The sequence below is a fragment of the Oryza glaberrima genome, chromosome 12 (assembly GCF_000147395.1).
Source record: "Oryza glaberrima chromosome 12, OglaRS2, whole genome shotgun sequence".
In the NCBI taxonomy this organism is placed as follows: domain Eukaryota; kingdom Viridiplantae; phylum Streptophyta; class Magnoliopsida; order Poales; family Poaceae; genus Oryza; species Oryza glaberrima.
This window is the reverse complement of record NC_068337.1, coordinates 2,735,576-2,757,027: the sequence shown is the minus strand read 5'-3', so window position 1 is coordinate 2,757,027 and position 21,452 is coordinate 2,735,576. Positions and strand designations below refer to the sequence as shown.

The 21,452-nt window shown below is 40.8% G+C and overlaps 2 protein-coding genes and 1 non-coding gene across 6 annotated transcripts; 1 reads left to right on the top strand and 2 right to left on the bottom strand.

The window, feature by feature from the left end:
- Window positions 1–3,412: 3,412 nt before the first annotated feature.
- TRNAE-UUC (transfer RNA glutamic acid (anticodon UUC)) lies at window positions 3,413–3,486 on the bottom strand. Its single transcript has one exon. It is a non-coding gene; the product is annotated as a tRNA-Glu (tRNA).
- A 2,243-nt stretch (window positions 3,487–5,729) lies between these two features.
- On the top strand, window positions 5,730–8,010 carry LOC127757357 (leucine-rich repeat receptor-like protein kinase PXL1). Its single transcript, XM_052282861.1, has 3 exons — window positions 5,730–6,525; window positions 6,601–6,919; window positions 7,365–8,010. The coding sequence occupies exons 1-3, from the start codon at window positions 5,730–5,732 to the stop codon at window positions 8,008–8,010; spliced, it is 1,761 nt and encodes a 586-aa protein (XP_052138821.1).
- Window positions 8,011–9,565: 1,555 nt separating this feature from the next.
- LOC127756726 (uncharacterized) lies at window positions 9,566–20,153 on the bottom strand. 4 transcript variants are annotated; one of them, XR_008013295.1, is made up of 11 exons: window positions 19,743–20,153; window positions 18,213–18,462; window positions 17,895–18,110; window positions 15,653–17,798; window positions 15,155–15,580; window positions 14,733–15,037; window positions 14,456–14,619; window positions 14,259–14,380; window positions 14,105–14,174; window positions 11,580–11,648; window positions 9,566–9,873 (listed from the first exon to the last, which is right to left on the bottom strand). XR_008013295.1 is itself a non-coding variant. In XM_052282102.1 (9 exons), the coding sequence occupies exons 2-8, from the start codon at window positions 18,417–18,419 to the stop codon at window positions 14,299–14,301; spliced, it is 3,546 nt and encodes a 1,181-aa protein (XP_052138062.1). In that variant the 5' UTR covers window positions 18,420–18,462; window positions 19,743–20,153; the 3' UTR covers window positions 13,955–14,174; window positions 14,259–14,298. The 4 variants fall into 4 exon arrangements, 2 of the variants coding, with proteins under 2 accessions (XP_052138062.1, XP_052138064.1); XR_008013294.1 differs by having other exon boundaries at window positions 9,566–11,648; XM_052282102.1 differs by lacking the exons at window positions 9,566–9,873; window positions 11,580–11,648 and having other exon boundaries at window positions 13,955–14,174.
- Between the last annotated feature and the right edge of the window lie 1,299 nt (window positions 20,154–21,452).

Sequence of the window (21,452 nt, the reverse complement as noted above, 5' to 3'; positions counted from 1 at the left end):
TTAAGATGCGTGGCAATTTTTTCCTGGATTCATACTCTGATTTGATCTCTTTATCTCGCTTCCCTTGTACAACTCTGTCAAAGTGGTGGAAAAAGCGTACAATGTTTAATTCACAATTTAAATACTCCTTCAAATCACTGTTCAGTCCCTCGCTCAATTGAGTGCTTCGCATTCCTAATATGTACGCATTCTTCATAAAGCATTCAGCCGACTTCTCTTTCAACTTATAAATACTATCCAACCATGTCTCTTTGCGAACTTTTGTCCTCATATCAGCAAAGACTTCCTCAAATTTTTCCACATCCTCATGTTCACACATGCAAGCACTAAAATCAGCAAGGACATTAGAGCCATCACTAGTCTTCTGACGATTTATATGTTTGTTTGGATTTTGCATTATGTGAAAAGTGCATAAGCCATGCCGAGTTACTGTAAATACCTCTGTGATAGCCTTTCCCATAGCAACATCCTGATCGGTATAAATAGTTTGTGGATGCTTGTGATTGTGGCATGACAAAAAGGTGTCAAAAAGCCAACAGAATGAGTCACAAGTCTCATCATACATGAGAGCAGCACCAAAAACTACAGTTTCTCTAAAGTGGTTAAATCCAACAAATACACCAAATGGCCGGCTTTCTCTATTTGTCCCAAAGGTTGCATCGAAGGTAACAACATCACCAAAGTGAGCATAATCTATAATCATCTATGCCCAAAAGATATTTGTTATTTGTTCCTCACTATCCAATTGCACAGCATAATGAAATGAAGGATTATCTATGGCCTTATTCTTAAAATAATTCAACAAGCTCCCAGCCTCACCATATTTCAACTCCTTTTGACGTTTAGTTCGCAAATAATTTTTCTGATCAAGACAAGTGTAGCCAAGATTAGATGACCCACCAACATGTCGGGCAGACAACTCATGAGCGATTCTGGGCTGAATACCAGTGTCATCTGCCATTTCAATTTCAAAGGCTTGCACTTCAGTTATTTTGCGCTGAGATGGCATTAAGTGAGAAGTTTCTGGCGTTTGCAGTATGTGATTGTGCATGACTTCCAGATCAGATATCTCATACTTTTCGTTTACTCGATTGAGTGTAAGCCCCATGCGGACGTTGCATCCAATTCTCGTCTCAGCTCGAGGATGCTTAGTCAAATTATCTCTTTTATCCTTGCCTCGAAAACCTTGTTTGGAGCAAACAAATCTAGCTGATGTAGTTTTCTGTGTTACTTGATTTTTATTGTGATACTTCTTTCTAACATCAAAGCCCATCCGACCTCCATACGTGACCCAAAATTTCCATGCCTCCTCTGTATCACTGAATGCCATGCTAATCTGAGGAACCCAACTAGGTGCAGCTCTGAAAAAAAGATGTTTGTTGTATTCGTTTAACTGAATAATATCAACAAGAACTTTGATAAATCACGTTATAGAAGAAGTTAGTAAAATAGATCAAATTTGAACAACGCCACGGAGTAGTGTATAGGTGTAGATTAAAAACAAACGAAATTTTAGGCTTGATAAGATAAAAGTAGAAGACACTGTAGGAGAGATCAAACAAAGAGAAATTTGCCTGTATCGCTTACTCGTTCGATGCGACGGCAGAGTCATTTGGCTGCTTCATAGATGAAGGATTTCCATGTTCATGCTTTTCCTACTTCCTGTAGCCTGTAGGATCGTTTGGCTGCTCCATCAATACAGGATTTTGTTGTTCTGGTTCTTCTGTTTCTGGATGAATAGACATTTGGTGTCGATCCATATTCTTGGCGTCAAAAAGCAGGAGCTTCCCTCTGCTCTGCTTTTGTTCTCGCGCGCTTTACCGCCGAGATTCTATTTGCTGATTTTTTTTTGAAGAGAAATAAGTGATTCTGCTAATTAGTAGTCCCTAATTAATCACAATGGTAGGACCACTACATGCAGCTGTTGATAGAAGAATGTGTGGCAGGGATGAAGGCAACGGCAATGTTTGCCGTCAGCCTGAACGGCAGACGATGTGAACCCATCAATGTTGCGGTGGTTTTTTTCATACATGTAAGAATTTATGGAAAAGCTAGTTGGCGAGCGTGGGTTGGCGGCGCACATTTTTTCGGGAGAAGTTAGTATAACTAACCGTATTAGTTTTAGATAATGATAGTAATTAGATAAGATTTTCCTTTTTCCCGGTTGTTTTTTTACCTAACAGATTGAATGAAATCTATACGTGAAAGTTTAAAATTTAAAACTTTCTATTGAAAAATTAAAAGCAATACATAAAATTTATAACTTTCAACTCAAAATTTGAAACTCTAAACTCAACTTGAAATTTGAACTTTCATATTAAATTTGAAAACTTTCGACTCAAAATTTAAACTTTAAAATTTAAAATTTGAACAGTCAAAATTTAAAACTTTGAACTCAATCTTTGAAATCTCTCAACTCAAAATTTAAAACTTTCAATTCAAAATTTGAAAACTTTCAACTCGAGATTTGAAATTTTCAACTCAGATTTGAAAATTTTCAATTCAGATTTTAAAACTTTCAACTCAAAATTTGAAAATTTACAACTCTAGATTTGAAACTTTCTTCAGATTGGAAAACTTTCAAGTTAAAATTTGAAAACTTTTAACTCAATATATTTTGAAAACATGTGTGTTAACTATTAAAGAAATCAGAAAAAAAGCGAAAAAAGGTAAAACATGCTAGGGGAGGAGACGTGAAAAAAAAAAGGAAAAAACAAAAAAGATGGCAGAAAAAAAAGAAAACGCGAAAAAGATGGCAAAAGAAAAAGGAAACGCGTGCGCGCGCGCGCCAAATAGCAACCCCCAAATGCACCTCGCATGGTTTATTTCTTTGTTTCTAAGCCTAAGTTACCAGGAATGTGGAACTCTGCCGCGTTCCTCATCTGGTGTTATTAAAACCTCAAAAGAGTAAGCATTCCGTGTGTTCTCCGATTGTTTTTGACATAGTCTAGACGCTTGGAAGTTTCAATTCTCCGATTGGTTTGAAGTTCGAGGATTTGGTTGTTTTGAAGTGAGAAAGGAGCTAACAGTACGAGTGATGATATGATACAGTGTTTTACGTTCATTCTTTCAAATGCAAATGGTTTAGGAGCATCCAGATTTTATATAGGACACCTAGATAGCAGTGAAGTTCGAGCAACGAGCATTTGCATCACAGTACACCGTTCCATCTTGAAGGACAAAATTTGGATCACAAAATAATCTGAATCGAATAGCACTGCTGCTTCCCAGAAAGAGAAGAGAAGCACTAGTGCCAAGTGCTAACTGAACAATTCCAATCGTGACCAGCAGCCTAGGATTAGAGAAAAGATCATGAGGAATTGCAGCAATGCTATAGCACTAACATCCCAAGACGCAAACATGTGTTTATCTTGCTGCAAACAACGAAAGAAGAAAACGAAATCAGAAAAAGTTCCATTGCCGGGATTTGAACCCGGGTCGCCTGGGTGAAAGCCAGGTATCCTAACCGGACTAGACGACAATGGAATTGTTGAACGTGGGATGTTCAATACTTTCATATATTAGACTCCCTCCGTCCCACAATATAAAAAATTTTGAGTTTTGCTTACAACGTTTAACCACTCGTCTTATTCAAATTTTTTTTTGCAAATATAAAAAATAAAAAGTTGTGCTTAAAATAATGTAGATAATAAATTAAGTCACAAAAAAAATAAATAATAATTTCAAAAAATTTTGAATAAGACGAGTGGTCAAACGTTACAAGCAAAAGCTCAAAATCCCTTATATCATGGGACAGAGGGAGTAAGTATTAGAATGCAAGAATCATGCTGCTCAAGGGTGCACCAGCTGCTTTTATCTTTGCTAAAGTTCCATTGGCTAGATTGTTGAATGCAAAATTGAATCTAATTAAATTGTTGATAAGCACTACCCACATACAGCAATTCAAAATTCATGGCTCAGTTTTCATATTTTTTACTGGCTGTTTTCCTAAGAGAACCGCCAGTAAAGATGAAATTGTATTGGCTATTTTCTTAACCGAGCGCCTCTATGATTTTTCAACTGGTCTCGGATGGTGAAATGGTCTGAATAAAAGTTGTAGTATTTTTAAAGATCTACAAATTTGTAGTTGACTACTTTTTCATTTCAAATCATTTAGGCTCCAAAAATTATGCTTAAATTTCTTACATTTGAAATTCAAATTCTTCAAAGGACCTTGGATGGAGATTTGACCAAAACTAATGTTGTAGATCTCAAAAAGCTATAAAACTTTATGGTTAATAACTTTTTCATTTGAATTCATTTTGGGTCTCAAATAACCATTTGAATACCAGATGAAGATAAAATGAGGAGGACGAATATTGTAAATAAATACGAGAGTCTTATACGAGTGTGGTGAAGGGAGGAACGCGTGAGGCGGGTCACGGATCCAACCCCCGCAAGCGCGAAGCGCGTGCTTTTTGCGTAAAAAATTTCAGTGATTACATAAGGGAGCAGTTCACGTTAGAGGATCCGGCCGGTTCCATGCACAGGACGTACTCCAAGCTGCCCAGGCATCAGGGCACCAGTACAGTACATGGATGTACGCTTGCGTGAGTTGACATCTCGTTGAACGCGCTCACGACTGACTGCTGAGGCGCTGACTGCTTGAGCGACGACTCGACCCGTTGACGGACCGATTCCGCAGACACTGAGACACACTAGGCTGTGTTCGGCACAGCAAATTCCCATCTCTCCTCCCTCGTCTTCCATGCGCACACTTTTCAAAGCACTAAACGATATATTCTTTTGTAAAAAGTTTCTATACGAAAGTTGCTTAAAAAATCATATTGACCCATTTTTTTTAAAGAAATACCTTATACTTAATTAATCACGTGCTAATAGACCACTCCGTTTTCCGTGCGTAGGAGATTGGTTCCCATCTAGCCCAAGCAAACTCAGCCTAATTAAGTGATGCTGCTGTCAAGAGTACTACTTGTCTAATCCATTCTTTCTATAAAACTATTACCCACAATATCCAAAGCTCAACATATAAGCATAGTATTGAATAGCACTCTTAAATCTTACATGCAAGTATGCCACATCAACAAATTAAACACACGAAGCTCATCAACAAGCAAGCATATACTCCCTCCATCCCATAAAAAATTAATCTAGTACTTGATGTGATATATTCTAGTCCTACGAACCTGGTCATATATCAGTCTAAATTTGTTGTACTAAAATATATGTCATATCTAGTTAGGTTTTTATTTACGAAGAAAGTAGTAATTATATCTACAATTTATTTCATTCTAAAACTAAACATACACATGCTAAATTATCATCATTTTGATAATATTTTAATCTAAATCATTTCATCGTATCTACCATGTATCCCGCACTAATCGTGGGACATCACGTAGTAACACTATAATAATAACAGGCGACGGGCAGTGGAAGAACTGAGCTAGGCACATCCTCGAGCATGCATCACCCAGCTGCCATGTCCGTGTTGCTCCTCATCACCTGCTTCTTCTTATCCCTCTTGCGAGCCGCTGCTGGTGGCAACAGTGCGAGTGCGAGTGCGAGCTGCTTGCCGCACGAGAGGGACGCCCTGCTGGCCTTCAAGCATGGCGTCACCAGCGATCCTGCTGTACAACAAGCTTTGGTTGGCCAGATAAGCCCTTCTGTACTTGCTCTACAACATCTGGAACACCTTGATCAACATCTTAGTCTCCACAACATGAACCTTACGACAGTGATGGATTGGCCTCGTGTCATGTTCGAACATGATCCCTTCTCTGAAGGTCCTTAATCTTTCTGGCTGCTCTCTTGCTACCGCAAACCAGCTGCTGCTACCACGCCTGAACCTCACAAACCTTGAGGTGCTGGATGCCTCCAGTAACTCCTTCGACCATCCAATGTCGGCCAGCTGGTTTTGGAACATAACAAGCCTACAATACCTTGACCTCAGTTCAAATAGATTGTATGGGCAAATTCCGCACAAACTGATGATGACATCCCTACAATTCCTTGATCTTTCGTCTAATGGAGATGGTGACAAGAACATGGGCGTCATGGCCACGGACCTTAGCAATCTATGCAGTTTGAAGGTCCTGAAGATTCGCTGGGCTCTCTTATACGGAGACATAACTGAGATGTTTAAGAATCTGTCGTCTAATTGCTCGCCCAATCAACTGAAGGAACTAGACCTCGGAGTAAACCAGTTAACTGGGACGCTACCAAAATGGATAGGGCAGTTAACGAGCTTGGTTAAACTAGATCTCAGTTCGAACAACATCACAGGGCCTCTCCCAGCGTCTGTAGGTCGATTCACTGATCTGAAGTTCCTTGACCTCTCTGACAATCACTTGACTAGAAATGTCCCCCATGAGATCGGTTTGCTCACTGGTCTGACCAAAATTTATCTATACAATAACGACTTGGATGGGATGATAACAAAGGAACACTTTGCTAATGCAAGGAGCCTGCAAGTCATAGACTTGTCTTATAATGCTCTGACTATTGATATCAGCTCGGAGTGGCAACCACCATCTAAATTAAGCATTGCACACTTTGCAGCCTGTCAGATGGGACCACATTTTCCTGGGTGACTTCAGTGGCAAATTAGACTTACCGATCTTGATATCTCGAGTGCAGGCATAGTTGATAAGCTTCCACAATGGTTCTCCGATGCCTTTTCAAATGTCAAATACTTGAACATCTCCAACAATCAGCTCATCGGAGGATTGCCGGCCAGCTTGAGCTTCATGTCACTTTCTGAACTCTATCTCAGTTCCAACCAGTTAACTGGTAAGATACCCGCACTACCACCAAACATAAGCTTTTTGGACTTGTCCAATAACTCCTTGTCGGGACCTTTGCCCTCTGGTAGTGGAGCTATGAATGCAATGGAGTTCTCGCTATTCTCTAACAAATTAAGTGGTCAAATTCCGGAATCTTTTTGCAAATATCAAGGGTTGGCTGTATTAGACTTATCCAACAATTTTTTAGAGGGAGAACCTCCGCCATGCCTCGGTGTTATGGAAGATATGGAATATATAGCCTTAAGTAACAACAGTTTGTCAGGAGAGTTCCCATCTTTTCTGCAAAACTTTACAACTGTGCTATTCATAGATTTGGCTAAGAACAAATTCACAGGAAGATTGCCAGCATGGATTGGAATCTTAAGGCTATTAAGAATTCTACGCTTAAGTCATAACAAGTTCGTAGGGGACATTCCGATGAACATCACAAATCTTGCTTGCCTTCAATACATGGATCTAAGTAACAATGAGATATCGGGCTCTTTGCCGAGCTACCTGTCAAATCTGACAGCAATGAGAAAGACAAACATGACAGGAATGTGCTACGTCGATGATGTAAAAAATTTCGATATTACTAGTTTGTCTGCAGTCTTGAAGGGACAGGAACTATGGTTCCATTAGTAGAGTTTTTGACACAAACATGACGAGCATTGATTTATCTTCAAACAATTTAACCGGCGAAATTCCAGAAGAAATAATTGCTCTTAATGTGCTAGTGTACTTGAATCTGTCACGGAACCACTTCATCGGAGTTGTTCCAAGCAAGATTGGGGAGATGCAATCTCTGGAATCACTCGACCTCTCAAGGAACAAGATCTCAGGGGAAATACCAGCCACTCTGTCAAATCTAACGTTCTTAAGTTACTTGGACTTGTCGTACAACAATCTTACGGGAAGAATTCCATCGGGAACACAGCTTGATAGCTTGTATGCAGCAAATCCATTTATGTACATTGGCAACATTGGACTTTGTGGGCATCCTCTCCAAAACAATTGCTCGAGGGATAATGCATCAAAGCAAGGTCGTCACCAGGGAGGAACAAAAGAAGGTCATGGGATAGATTTCTTTTATCTTGGACTTGGGTGTGGCTTCATAACTGGTACCTGGATGGCATTTGGTGTTCTGTTGTTCAAGCGAAGATGGAGAATTGCTTTCTTTCAACTACCAGACAAGCTGTACGACAAAGTATATGTCCTTGTCGCTACATGGGCAAGGAGAACACAAACTGATCGATTACCATGAAGCAGACGCAATTGTTGTTGCTCCTACAAAATTTAGCCAATTCATGAATAAATGGATGTGGAGAAGTCTGTTCAGTGCTTCTACTTCTGTTACTATCATGTATTGTTGTTTTTGTTTTTGAAATGAAATGCAATATCACTGTTGTTAGTACTGTGCCCATACACATTCTTCAAGTAGGAGTTGTAATACAAGGGTTATATTTCCTATAGATAGCCAAATAGGCCTCTCGGTCGGGCCCGGCCTAGGCATAACCGGGCCCGTGCCGAGGTCAGTCGGGCCAACACGGCCTAACCTACACATCGGGTTGGGCCTGCCCACAGGTAGCACCAATAGCCCAGGCACAACCCAATAAGACTTGGGTTGTGCCGTGCTGGTTTGAAGGCACGACAGCCCATTGTGATTCTACATGGAATAAGTATATTTTGTCTTTCTCATCTCTTTAGGCCCTGTCATATATGGCTAGAATAAATCTATTTTGCGTTCCTCTTCTCATTGGGTTGTGCCTTATATGGCTCAATTAAGTCTATTTTGGATCTCTCAACTATTTTTCTTTGATCGTGCCATGCCGAGTCGGCTCACCGTGCCAAGACATCGGCCTAGGCACAGCCCAACTGTCGAGTCGGGTCGGCACGGGCCCGACACCAATCGTGCCATGTTGTGCTTGGGCCAGGCCAAATGATCATGCCGTGGGCCGGAGCCTTACGGCCATCTATAATCGTGAGACCAAGGAATTGTATCTATTTCTTAATTAACACCGAGCGCTTCTGACCCGAATCGAGAGCTCAGTGATGGATAGTTACAATAGTAGCAACGCATGGAGGGCGTATCACACGCTGCGCTGCGCTGGACATTACTCCGTCCGTCGCGCACGGACACACGCATGCATTCACTCCCAGCGATCCACGCGTGAGTCGATCGATAAAAGACGTAAGAACATAAAAGATCAAGAATGTGAGAGAAAAAAGAACTCCCAAAGATACCAATAGAACATCAAAGTGAACAAAAAAGAGAGAGAGAAGAGGAATAGTTAATTACCAAGAACAGAGCCACAGCCAGCCACGTCGTCGCCCATGAGGCCCGCTCCGGCACCGGCAGACGGCTGCGACCGCCGCCATCTGCACCTCGACGGCTTGACATGAAAACAGGATCACCAACGAAAGAGAACTTAACTTAAACTTTCAACAAAAAAGAATAAATAATCACACACACTAGAAAACTTAGCTGGAAAATAGAAATTACTACCTTTTTCTTTTGGCAGACAGGCAGAATAAATTAAATAAGAAAAGTGATTAGAGAGTACACATTAGTTTGGGCTATTTCTTCACCCGAGAACCAAGCTAACAACACAATCATATAAGCATAGGTCGATCAGTAGTAGCACCATGCCAAAGTTCCCCCAAAGTTGCTCTACACATAAGGTGACATCCAAAAAATATCACAAACTGAACAGAGAACTTTTGTCTTACGTGGAAATACGTAGTACAAGAGTACAAGCTTGGCCTGCTGGAGTTCACAACTTTATATCAAGTGAAGGCAATAAATGCAACACCAGACCAGACAAATAATATTCTTTTTTTTTCTTTATACTAGCATAATGTACAGGTCCAACTGATATTTGTTAAGTAGGAAAAAATTAACAAATGATTACATTTATGTTGATACATCGAGTCATCAACTGCTTGATACATTACTGTGCAAGAAACTACACTGTTTTACAATGAAATAATTAAATTCAGCAAGCTGGAGTATGACGGTTTGTCTACATTCCTGTGCCACTCGAGCTCTTGAAATGCGGTCGGAGCTTGAGCTACTTGTTTAGCTTCCAGCATATCCATCATGAATTCCTCATTAGCTGCTACAAGACTTTCCAAAGCAGTAACACAAAACAAGGGATAGGAAAAAAAAAAGGAAACATATAAAGTGCGAATAAAGACAAATCATGAATTACAGCTGGTAATGCCAGAAGAAGACAGTAATAATGGCCACCTTCACAGCAAAATAAATGCTAGTATGACTGCCTGCTACGGTGAGAACATCATGGCTAACTTAGTTCTTTTTAGATTATTTACATATTATCAATACTGATTATTTGCTCCAAGTTTTGATAAAATATATTTTCTAAAAAACATTATTCTACAGTACTGCTTAAATCACTTGTTTTAATCTATTTGTTAATTTTATTTATCACAATATTTAATTTATCTCTTTAATCAAGCAGATAATCTACAGCAACAATCCGCTCAATAATTTGATTCAAACTGAGCCTTAACAGTAGAAAAGCAGCAAAAAATGATAGGACAGACTAGTGAGCAGTGATGGTTTCACTCTTCATTTATATCATGCGAATCTAAGGACAGATTTAACTGATGAAACTGTTAAACCACAAGGGCTTTGCGAGACCATGTTTTAGGTGCCGCTGCAACTAACCACATATCCCATCAGAATGAAAAGAATATGCGGTTTAGCTTCATCACGTGCAAAAATAATATTACATGTGGAGGTGATACAGATTACATAGTAAAGAAGCTTCTAGCCAAGTTTATTTTTGGGCCTCTCTAGTGAAAACCCCTATTATTAATGTTATGAAGAGACAGTAAATTAGAGCTCAGTTAACTTATCTAATAATAGTTCATTTTGCTTGAAAACCACCACTATATCAATCAAAATCACCACTTTCTCAGCTAGTGTTGCATGCACGGAGAGGGACAGGGAAGCCTAGAAAACTTATAACTAAAGTGGCTTGAAGCCTAGAATCTTGGCATATTGTAGAGACAGCAAAAAATGGAGACACATGATGTGCGTATCTACTGAGCAAATATATCTCAGCTGCATCTTAATCCCTAGGCAGGAAGGAACTTAAATCCCAAAAATACTAGCAAACATGTCAATGCAGATAAACATGTGGTCATTGAGCCCAATAAATAAGATAAAGTTGAATTCACATGAAGGTCAAAAGATATTCTACATAGGTTCAATCCCAACACCAAGCAACTTAATTATTCAAATTTGGCCTTTTGTGCCTAGCACTTAACTTCACAACTACTCCTACTTCAGTGAGTTAGTATATTTCCCATGCTTCCTTAGATGCTAGTCATAATTGTCGTGGAACCATTTTCCAGCACAAAGCCACGACATATTCCATGGTGAGGGTATTGTTAGCTACACCTTTTGCATCATTAGGATATTTTCAAGGTTCCCCTAACTAAATGGTGGATACTAATTATGATCCCATGTTGCATTAGAAGAGAATGGTGATTCTCCAGGTTACCATACAGTTGAAATGTCAGAAAATGTCCTTGACATCTATAGGCCTTGTAACATTGTACTAAATCAATTTCTATATGTGATCAGCTAGTCCAACCAGTTTTTATTTACAAAGAAACTAAATGTCATATCAATCCTAAAAGATCCAATATGGAAACAGTCTAGGACATATGAAATTAGTCTCTACAGGTCTAGTTCAACATACTGACAAAGGGTTAGCATAATCAGCTTATATATTTTGGCCAAAGATCTGTGGCTAAGTTAAATCACAACATAGAAAAAGCTAAGTGTGCATCTATCCTTACCGCCTTCAGGAAAGCATGCAAGAACGACAGTTGAGCCCCCTCAGGGATTTTTCCTAAACTTGTCAATTTCTGCTTTAGCAAATAAAACAACAAAAGAAACAAATGATTTAATGATCACTTTGGGGAAAAACACAAGAGAAGGCTATTGCCAAGGAAACAAATCATCACATCAAACATAATCGGATTAAGTCATATCGAACTGTGTTAAATTTAAAATTAAAACTGAAAATATTATATCAACAGAATGTAAATGTTCTTCATTGGGTTTGAATGCCACACCAATACGGCAATACCTATGATAATCAAACCAAGAACCACTGTCTGCAAGAACTAATGAAAAAAAATTACAAGTCCATCTCAGAACCAATTTACACCTTATTATTTGCTCCTTTTCTTAGAATGTGCTTTCATTCCAGCGGTGCACAGAGTTTGTTAGTGTAATTACTTTCGGCAAAATTTTCTATATGACATCATAGTTTGGTGGAATTTAAGGCACTCAAAAAATGTGTCTTTGCTAAAACACTGATGGCATTATTTTAAGATTTCTGGCTTAACTGATGACAAAATTTTGGAAATGGCGTTCTACCCCCATGCCAAGTTATAAGTTCGGGTTCTATAATTTAAACTGACATTTCCGAAATTTTTGGTCTTTTGGCCACCAGGTAGGATATGCTTCCTAAAAAAAACACACATTTCTTAATTACGAAATAAGTATGAATTCAGCCAAATTTTGCTAAAACTTTTGCGGGGGAAGATCCATTATACAGGCCTCTGAAATGTTTTTGATTTACACAATTTGTTTTGGAATCAGCACAACATGTTTAAATTCGGCCAAATTTTGTTCAGTTTTTTTTGTCAGAAATTTTTTAGTACTTCTAAAATTTTTCATTCAATTAGGCTCTTTTCTTTTCAGCTTATTCACCAGATTATTGAAATGGATTATTTCGCCCACACTTCCAAAAATACGTTTTCTAAAAAAATTCCTACTACTGCATTGCTTAGACCACTTGTTTAAGCTATTTATTAAATTTATTTCTTAAAATATTTAATTTATCCCTATAATCAAATCGACAATCCACGACAATAATCTGTACAATAACCTGAACCAAACGGCGCCTAATCCCCTGAAATGTTTTCATTTCCACAATTTGGGATGAAAATTTAACCGGGTCAAGCGTGCAATTTGGGGATGGGTTCAAAGTGTCCTTAGTGAACTTTAATATTTTCACTCAAAGATAAAAAAAAAGAAAAAAAAGAAAAGGAATAGCATGATTTAACAAATTGCCACAAAACCGAAGTTTCCTACGGAAAGGCATGTTTTCGGAGTGTCCCATGGGAATGTCCTAGGGCAAATTTTGCCCCTTTCAATTGCACTACACTAACATGCCACTCTTACTACATGTTGGCATGCTAATATCTAGGATCCATGTTCCTACCAAATGATAGCTTGTTTTTCTGCCTTCTACCTCCCTTTGGACATTTTAGAGTTGGGATGCCCTCATAGGCAATCATTGCAGTGTTATTTAGTCAAACCATTAAGTACAAGACAACTCAACATTATGTGACATGTTATGGTTAAAAAAAAATGTAAGTTCGCATATTCTCCTACAAGTAATTCCTTTCAAGCTGTCAAGGCAGCAGAACCTTAAATATCTATAAACTCCAGAATGAAAAACAGGTCATGAGAAAATTAAAATAGTAGGTTGTCACCAGTACTGGTCATTTAATCTTAAATTTTGAATGAGCTCAGTTTCACCCAATTGGCACTAAAAATTATTATTCATAAATTGGGAACAAAAATGTTCACGAAGTAGAATGAAATTAATCTCTGAAACCAAATGAACGTATGGAAGAGGCAGTTAGTTAACAACAGTTTATGTTGCCACCAATTTCTTATACCTGATCACAACTATGGATTGCAGGAAATGCCAATCATCACACATTCAAAATATGAAGGGCTAGGATCATAGGGTTTAATTAAATATTCTTTCACAGAAAACATTGTGAGAGTAAAAAAGCAAATGTATGTCCTGGGATTCAATGTTAACCATTTCAGGCACTGCAAGTGGCCCCCAAGAGAGACTTCCACTAGTCTCTTGCATAGAAAAAAAATTGTGATTGCAGGGTTTCATAGCTAGTTGTATAGTTTCTTTCTATTCCTATGAGAAAAATAGCTATGGATCCTTTTGGTGAAACTTATCTCTTTTGACCCTGTAGGGCCGTTATACAGTATAACAGAACCCATAATCCATCTGAGCCTAGCGGATAAACATGGGAGTCATGCATTGTGCATTATCAGATATCCAGGTGTACAAAATTAAAGTATTGCAGGTCCAAGATAAGCATCCTCAGAGTTGTGAGTTGAGCATCCAATATAGGAGCAACGAACTCCACAAAAGCAGGTAAAGTCCACATGACAACATGGTAAAACGTCAACATGGTAAAACGGCAACATAAGTACAGATAGTTCCAAACATGTATGGACAGGAGAACATGGTAATTCTATTCCAAACATGCAGCACTACCTTAACCAAAATGTATGGACAAGACCCAATTTCAATGGTCTCAGATAGTTCCAGAAGCATTACCAGCAACCTGGCAAAAGAAAAGGAGGTAACCAACTGAAGCCTAGGGAGAAATGGTTGCACTTATGGTAAATAATAAAGCACCAAAGCATACCTTCCGACACCTGTCTCCAAGGAACAAGATAACAGGAGTTCTAACGCCTATTTCCACGAAAGCTATCCTTCCCAGGTACTTTTTTCTTGAATGACTTGGGACCACCAGAATTCCTGAAGGAACTGAAGTGGAGAGTTTAAAACCACAGATGGGCAATGCTTAACCAAGTATGTTAGAATTAAAACTAGTATACTCACTTCTTTCTCCTCTTTGCAACATCTTGCTTCATTTTCAGAACAATGTCCATAGCATGTTGATGGTGTTCCCTGGTCTCTACATGTATATTCAGGTTCTCTACTGTACCACAGCTAGTATTGCATATACGGCACCAACTGACATCTCCATCTCTCAAGTGTCCGCCCTATAGAGAAGACCACCAAACAAGAGTTCAGCGGGTAAACAGAACATCAGGTAACAGCAATATCATATGGGAAGAGATAAAGCATATTATAGAAAGAAACACCAATAACCCACCGAACCAAAGTGGGCAGATTCTTTTGGAAAACCATGCCGAGAATAATCAATTGGAATATTTGGATCATCTGCATGCATGTGACCTCTGTAGCCATAGTCAGAAGGTTCAATGCCATGCAATTGGCCACCACCCCAACCACCACCGTGCAGATTTCTTGGCACAAAAGCATCACCAGGATGGAATCGAGTACGAGGGAACTCTGAGTTGTCAAAATCATGGTGTCCACTCCCAGGAAAGTTACTAGAGCCTAGCTGATCTTTATGCAAACCTCCAGGCCCGCCTGTCATCCCTTGAAGAAATGGACCTAAATTTCATTTTAATCCATTAGTCACTGAAATATGATGAAAAGGATCAAGGTGTACTAAACTTTTCGCCATTTATGAAATATGATGAAAAGGATGAAGGTGATTCTGATCCTTACCTGCATTTCTAAGAGTAGGTATTCCATCAATACCACGGTGACCAAATTCTGCACCAGGCGAAATAAAGTCAGGATAACTAACAGTCGAATTGGGTTTCCTTGGGTAATCTTCTCCGAAGCCTATAGGAAATGGACCAGGATGATTTGTCAATGGAGGCCTTCCAGGTAATATATCAGCAAAACCATCAGGTCTACCTAAACCTCCTTCAAAAGGTCTAGGACCCCTTTGATGACCTTCACCGTCAAGGTGAGTAGGCACTGGAAACTGCTTCATATTATCTTCAAAATCTTTGTGGCTAACGTTGTTTCTGCCAGGATTTGCTGCACATGACTTGGAATGTTTCTGTGAAGAATTGAATCCACCTTCAAATAAAGCCCTTGAGCCTCCATGTGGTCCATTGCCAACACTATTGTTCTTTTTAGTTCCTGAATAAATGGAAGTTTGGTCATATGCTTGCAAACACATACATACATATTAGATTTGTTACAGAGAATTACCAAGAGGATGAGGCTGACCAACATATTCAGGAGCAAAAGGAGGAACTGTTGAATCATGCAGCCCAGGCATTGGTGCCCCCATCGGTGGCCGAACTATAGCACCATCAGGTCTGATGGACTGTGAAATTCGCATCTGATTTTGGTTTGGACCAAGCACCCTAGGTGCCATTTCAAATGGTTGTTGCATTGGAGGCCGACTATTTTCAGGAAAGGAATGTTTAGGTGGCCTCATTTGATTTGGCAGCCCCTGCATATACGGCATATGCCCAGGCTGACGCATATGTTGAGGAAGCATTGAATCAGGTCCATAAGGATGTTGTGGTGCCTGCTGTAATGATCCACCTTTCACAAGATCATTTGATATACCAGACCTCGTCCCTTTGCCTCCCCGAGCATCTGGATCATGTGAATTACTTTCCCAAGCTGAAAAGTCAACTTTTCCTTTCCCCTTCCCCTTGTCTGAACCATCTGACCCATCCAATGAAATAGGATTTACAAGAGCTGATTCAGCACTTCCATTTTTCCCACTTACTTCTGTATTACCGGTGGCATTAGTTGCATTTTCTGATTTCTCAGATTCCGAAGTAGGTTTTTTTAAAGACGAAGAGCCCTGCCCAAAAGATTGTCCAGCACCATGCAATTCAGACGTTGCTCCTACATTATCAGAGGCCATACGCATTGGTGGTTGTTGATTCATCACACCTGCCTGTAAACCTTTAACTGGACCACCAGATTGATTTTGGAACTGCTCTTGTGGTGCAACATAATTCATAGACCGACCAGCAGAAGTATGAGTAGGGTGCTGTTGCATAAATTGTTGGCCTTGGGATTGGAGAGGTGCATGCATCAGTTGTTGTGATGAGGGCATTCCTTGTTGGTATGATTGACCTGTTTGTGAGGAAGCAGGTGCGTTTAGAGGGAATCCTTGTGGTGCTGCCTGTGGAGGAATGCTAGCATATATTTCTGGCCGCAGGGCATGATGCCCAACATGCTGATGTTGTGGTGTCTGCTGAGTCCCTTGAGCCATCATAGTTGGTTGTTGGCCCTGTGGAGTATGTGCGAGTGCATGATGCTGAGCACTAGGCATTTGCTGCTGAGATACATGTAGGGAACGTTGCAGTGGAGCACCTTGTTGCATCTGATGTGCTGGCTGAGGCTGTGAAAATGATTGATGACCTGTTACTGCATGAACTGAAGGATTCTGAGGTTGTGCATGAGACATTGGAGGAGGCTGATGATATGCCTGCATTTGTGGATAAGATTGCTGCTGTGCATTTGGATGTTGCTGCTGAGGTAAATGCTGCAGTTGTGGCTGTTGTTGCTGAGCCATAACCTGATGGTGCTGTGGAATATGAGGTTGAACATGTGGCTGAACTTCAGATGGTGTTGCTTGAGTAGGAGGCATTGCAAATGGTTGGCTACCAAGTTGTGTAGGGACTGGTGTATGGGTTGTAGGTTGTGCATGGGGTTGAGGCTGTTGGAAAGATACTTGGCTTTGTGGTTGTGCTTGTACAATTTGAGTTTGAGCTGCAGACTGCAATGGTGGATGCTGCTGAGACTGTGACTGAGCTGCTGGTGCTTGGAGTTGTGTAAGGTGGGGCTGATTCTGAGGTTGGAATGGCACCATGTGTTGGGGCTGATTGGGCTGTAGAACTTGAGGCTGAGCATATGGAGCAGATTGCGCAGGAGCTTGAGCCACATTCTGGGGTGCAATTTGCGTCTGAGGTTGTGTGTACTGTTGGTACTGACCATACTGTTGATACTGCTGCATGTAGGGGTTATATCCAGGGTAATGTTGCTGATAGTACTGCTGGTACTGGAGCTGCTGCTGGTATTGCTCAGCTGTTGGAGTTTGAGGAGCAAGTGCTTGACCTTGACTAGCAGCAGTAGGTGCCACCGGAAGTGAAGGAGCCACAGCCACGGTGCTTACAGTGGTTGAACCAGCTGAAGCAACTGCGATAGCAGAATCTGTTCCAGCTCTGGCTGTAGTTGTGGATGGTACTGTTGTAGGAGCTGCTGTAACAGGCGTCATAGGGACTGCTGAGGCCACTGCAGAAGGACCTTGCACGGCTGCCTGGGTTCCTGTTGCTGATGACTGCATCATACTACTGTCAGTGTGTTGTGCTTGCGCCTGAGGTTGCAAACCCTGCAATAACATGCAAAGGGAAAAAACATTAGTGAATACGGAAATGATGCTAATACATATCGAGGGAGTAATAAGGAATGATGGAGATGGACATACTGGACAGAGTTGAGCATGTTCTTGCACTTGACGGTGTACAATCTGAGTACTGCAACGGTTACAAACTACAGGAGAGTTCCCATAGGCACAAGTAGTACCATGTGTGATGCAGTCAGACAGATTACCATGCCATTGACAACCACTCTTGTGATACTGACAGTGGACTGTAACTTTACCAATTGTCTCAGCAAGGGGTTTATTTGATTCCATCAGAGGCTGCATATTGCAAATCAGGTTGTAAATAAAGGGATCACTACCACCAAATATACTTGATGAACTGAATATGCACAAAGCATTCCCTTAAGAAGATAGCAGTACCTTGGAATCAGCTTCTGTAACCAAATAGCCATCATAAGGGCAGGCTTGTGTGGTTGCCACTATGTAAGCCAAGCAGGGTTTGCAGTAGAGATGTGTGCACTGAGTTTGCAGAGCTTCGTTGGGACATATGAGCGTCCGACAAACAGGACAGAAATATTCACCAGGAAGAGTTTGAATATTCAGAACACACTCATTATCGAAACCCATCGTCAAAATTCCACTTAATGTTATCAAATCAGGGTTTTGATGCCTGCAAATCCAATAGGTGATAAAAGGAAGCAGGTGTGAGCTTTTCAATTTTCATAGTATTTGCAATAAAACCAGAAATTATCAATGCATGGCATTCACTCTAACATGCATGATATAGCGTATAAAATGAAGAAAAGAAACAAATATGCAGTGACAATGCAAGAATTGGTTTTTGAGAATAATCACAAAATTTATACCAATCAATCAATAAATCATACAACATGGGCAGGAACAATCAAACAAATTTATTCAGTCAGAAAAGTTACAGAAGCAAATATTAGGAATCTTAACCCGACAAGAGACAAAAGCACTATCCATTGCCTGATTAACAGCCACATAAAGTGTGATAAGTAGAGTTCACATGTCAGCAACATATTTTTTGGTCAAGTGCAGCAGGTATTACGTCCACCAAAGAGGATAAAAACTGCTAATGAACATCCCTTTTAATAGTAATACTAAACCATAATGCACTATTACGTTAAAGCAGGTCCATATACAACATGTGCATCAATCAGACACAGCCAAACAAATATGGCAGGTAATCATATTAACAAAATTGGCCAACATCATTGCTGAGCTGAGCAGAAATGGTATATACAATGGGAACCAACATGTCACACGTGTCAATAAGAGATGTTATTAGATGCGAAGTTTCCAAGCCAATCATTTCAGATAAAATTATGCCACGTAATCAAGGTAGAAACGACAAGTTGACGGAATCGACGTAGCAGTAGTAACAGACATTATTATCAAAGCTGGAATTAAACCGTTCCAACTAGAATTTTGGCGGGAAATGGAGACAGAATATATTCGACTACGTTAATAATATGAGCTGGAACGACGTACAGAGTAAATAGAACCAGTACCAGACTATATTATTAAATCTGAAAAGACCTTGCTAACTATATTCCGCCAAATTGCAAGGTTAGCCAAAAACATTACAAAGATGAGCGGAAACAACATATTAAGGGAATCTTTCATGGCTGACTATATCCATTGAAGTCCATACATACGAGTGATGCACTAACAACACTGCATAGACTGCCACATGACAAACCAAAGCATTATACCCAACACATACAAGAAGTGAACTTGAAATGGACTCGGCACGAGATGTATCAACAATGATATGGGCAACACAACAGATCTGTTACAATCATACACACAACCAACACATGCAGAGGGAAACCATTAATCTATCATCACATCAATCCAGGATTACACACTTGCACAGATCCTCTCGGACAAGCGAAGCATCGGGTTAGGGTTTGATCTGAGTACCTGAGAAAGGACCGAACGAACGCGTGGGGCAGCTCAAATCAGGCGGCGTGCGAGGGGGAACGCGATCGTCGTCGTTCCCACTCCAAAACCCTACCTCGTGAGCGGGGCGTCGTGGAGATCGGCGCCGGGTGGTAGCGGACGTAAGCACGGCTCCGCGGCCGGGCCGCGTATCTGGAGGTGGGCGGGGGCGATCCCAAGGCGGCGTCGGCTAGTCGAGACGGTGCGTTCGCGCGAGTAGCGGTGGGTGGGGCGCCGGCGATGGCGAGGCGGGGAGGGGAGACGGACGGGCGGGCGGTCAGGCGGGCGGGGTAGGGAGCACCGCCGAGGGGCGGCGCGGCGGCGAACTCCGCCGGCAAGCGGTTGGGGGCGGCGAGGGTGGCGGTGCTTTGCGAGAGCTAGGGTTGGTTTTGCGTTGGGAGTGTGGGCGAGGAACACCGGGGCACGAGACTAGGCGAGTGGTTCGGCTAGTTTGGTGGGCCGTCGGGGGTGAATCGGGCCGAGTAGGTTTGCTCGGGGCTTAGCCCAACTACGAAGCCCATGTGACAAACGAACGGCCCAACCGATGATGAATCCAGTCACAAACAGTGGGGATAGATCCATAGAGGAGCTCTAGCAGCTGGGGGGTCAAGGTGTCGAGGAGCTGCACGGATGGAGAAGAGGATAGGGACCAGGTTTTCCAAACCGCCGGGGCCAGGTTTATCGTGTCCCAACGGTAAGCACGGTTACTGTAGTTAAACTAATACATGTAACCGCGGTAACCGTGAAAAACCGTACAAAATTTATCAAAAATTCAAATTATTTTTAAAATTTATTTGAATTTAAAGAGGTTACGCGGTATTTATATTACCGTGCCCCCGCGGTAACCGCGCGGTTACCGGCGGTAAGGTACACCCTGGTAGGAACCCGGGGAAGTGATTATATTATTTCAGTTTGAAATCTAGGACCCACCGTCAAATCATTCTCTCATCCGAAATTTTTGAAAATTCTCTTTTTTTATATTCAATCAAAGTTTATTTAAACTCAGTTAAAGTTTGTTAAAGTTTCAAATAATTTCGATCCAGAAGTACCGAAATTCGTAAATTTTGGTGCTACTGAAAGTTTGACCAAAATCGAAAGTGCAAACCCTAACCCAGGGAACGGCGAGCTGCGGAGTGGGAAAGGAGCAGGAGAGCAGGAGGCGAGCGGCAGAGTGGGAGAAGAGCGGGGAAGAGGTCGGCAACGGAGGGGCAAGGGAACAGCGAGAGGCGGAGTGACTTTTTTTTCTTTACTGCCATAATTGCCATTATATAAAAACTATAACATATCACTGTAAATGTGTGTGATAAATCATTTAGCATCTTTTCCACGCATATTAATTGTATAGTTTATAGTTAAAAACATTTAAAATGTAACTAAAATCAATTGATATGTTTATTAGATTTGATAAATTTTGAGATGAAAGATGTAACCTTACACTTCACATAGAGGATAGAATAGGTATCGAAACTCATGCGAAATCTCCCAAGTGTTGCATCTCATATAACCAACCAAACATTATCCCAACCTATCTTAGTTAAACTAATACATGTAACCAGACAGCACCATTCAGCCATCTACGTCCTATGGCCATGCTAATCCCAAATAGGATGACCCGTACGAGCCAAGTTAAGGTCACCCAATGCAAACCAAATAGGCCCATAACAATATAAAACTTATTTTTTTTATGAAATA

What these genes read in the sequence shown, in the direction of transcription:
- LOC127757357 (XM_052282861.1), top strand. Translation starts at nt 5,730, where the DNA reads ATGATCCCTTCTCTGAAGGTCCTTAATCTTTCTGGCTGCTCTCTTGCT. An exon ending in CATTGCACACTTTGCAGCCT is followed by an intron (nt 6,526 to 6,600) that starts GTCAGATGGGAC and finishes TCTCGAGTGCAG; the next exon opens with GCATAGTTGATAAGCTTCCA. An exon ending in TCTTTTTGCAAATATCAAGG is followed by an intron (nt 6,920 to 7,364) that starts GTTGGCTGTATT and finishes GCAGTCTTGAAG; the next exon opens with GGACAGGAACTATGGTTCCA.
- LOC127756726 (XM_052282102.1), bottom strand. Translation starts at nt 18,419, where the DNA reads ATGGGTTTCGATAATGAGTGTGTTCTGAATATTCAAACTCTTCCTGGT. An exon ending in TTACAGAAGCTGATTCCAAG is followed by an intron (nt 18,111 to 18,212) that starts GTACTGCTATCT and finishes TGCAATATGCAG; the next exon opens with CCTCTGATGGAATCAAATAA. An exon ending in GTTGCAAAGAGGAGAAAGAA is followed by an intron (nt 14,381 to 14,455) that starts GTGAGTATACTA and finishes TCTCCACTTCAG; the next exon opens with TTCCTTCAGGAATTCTGGTG.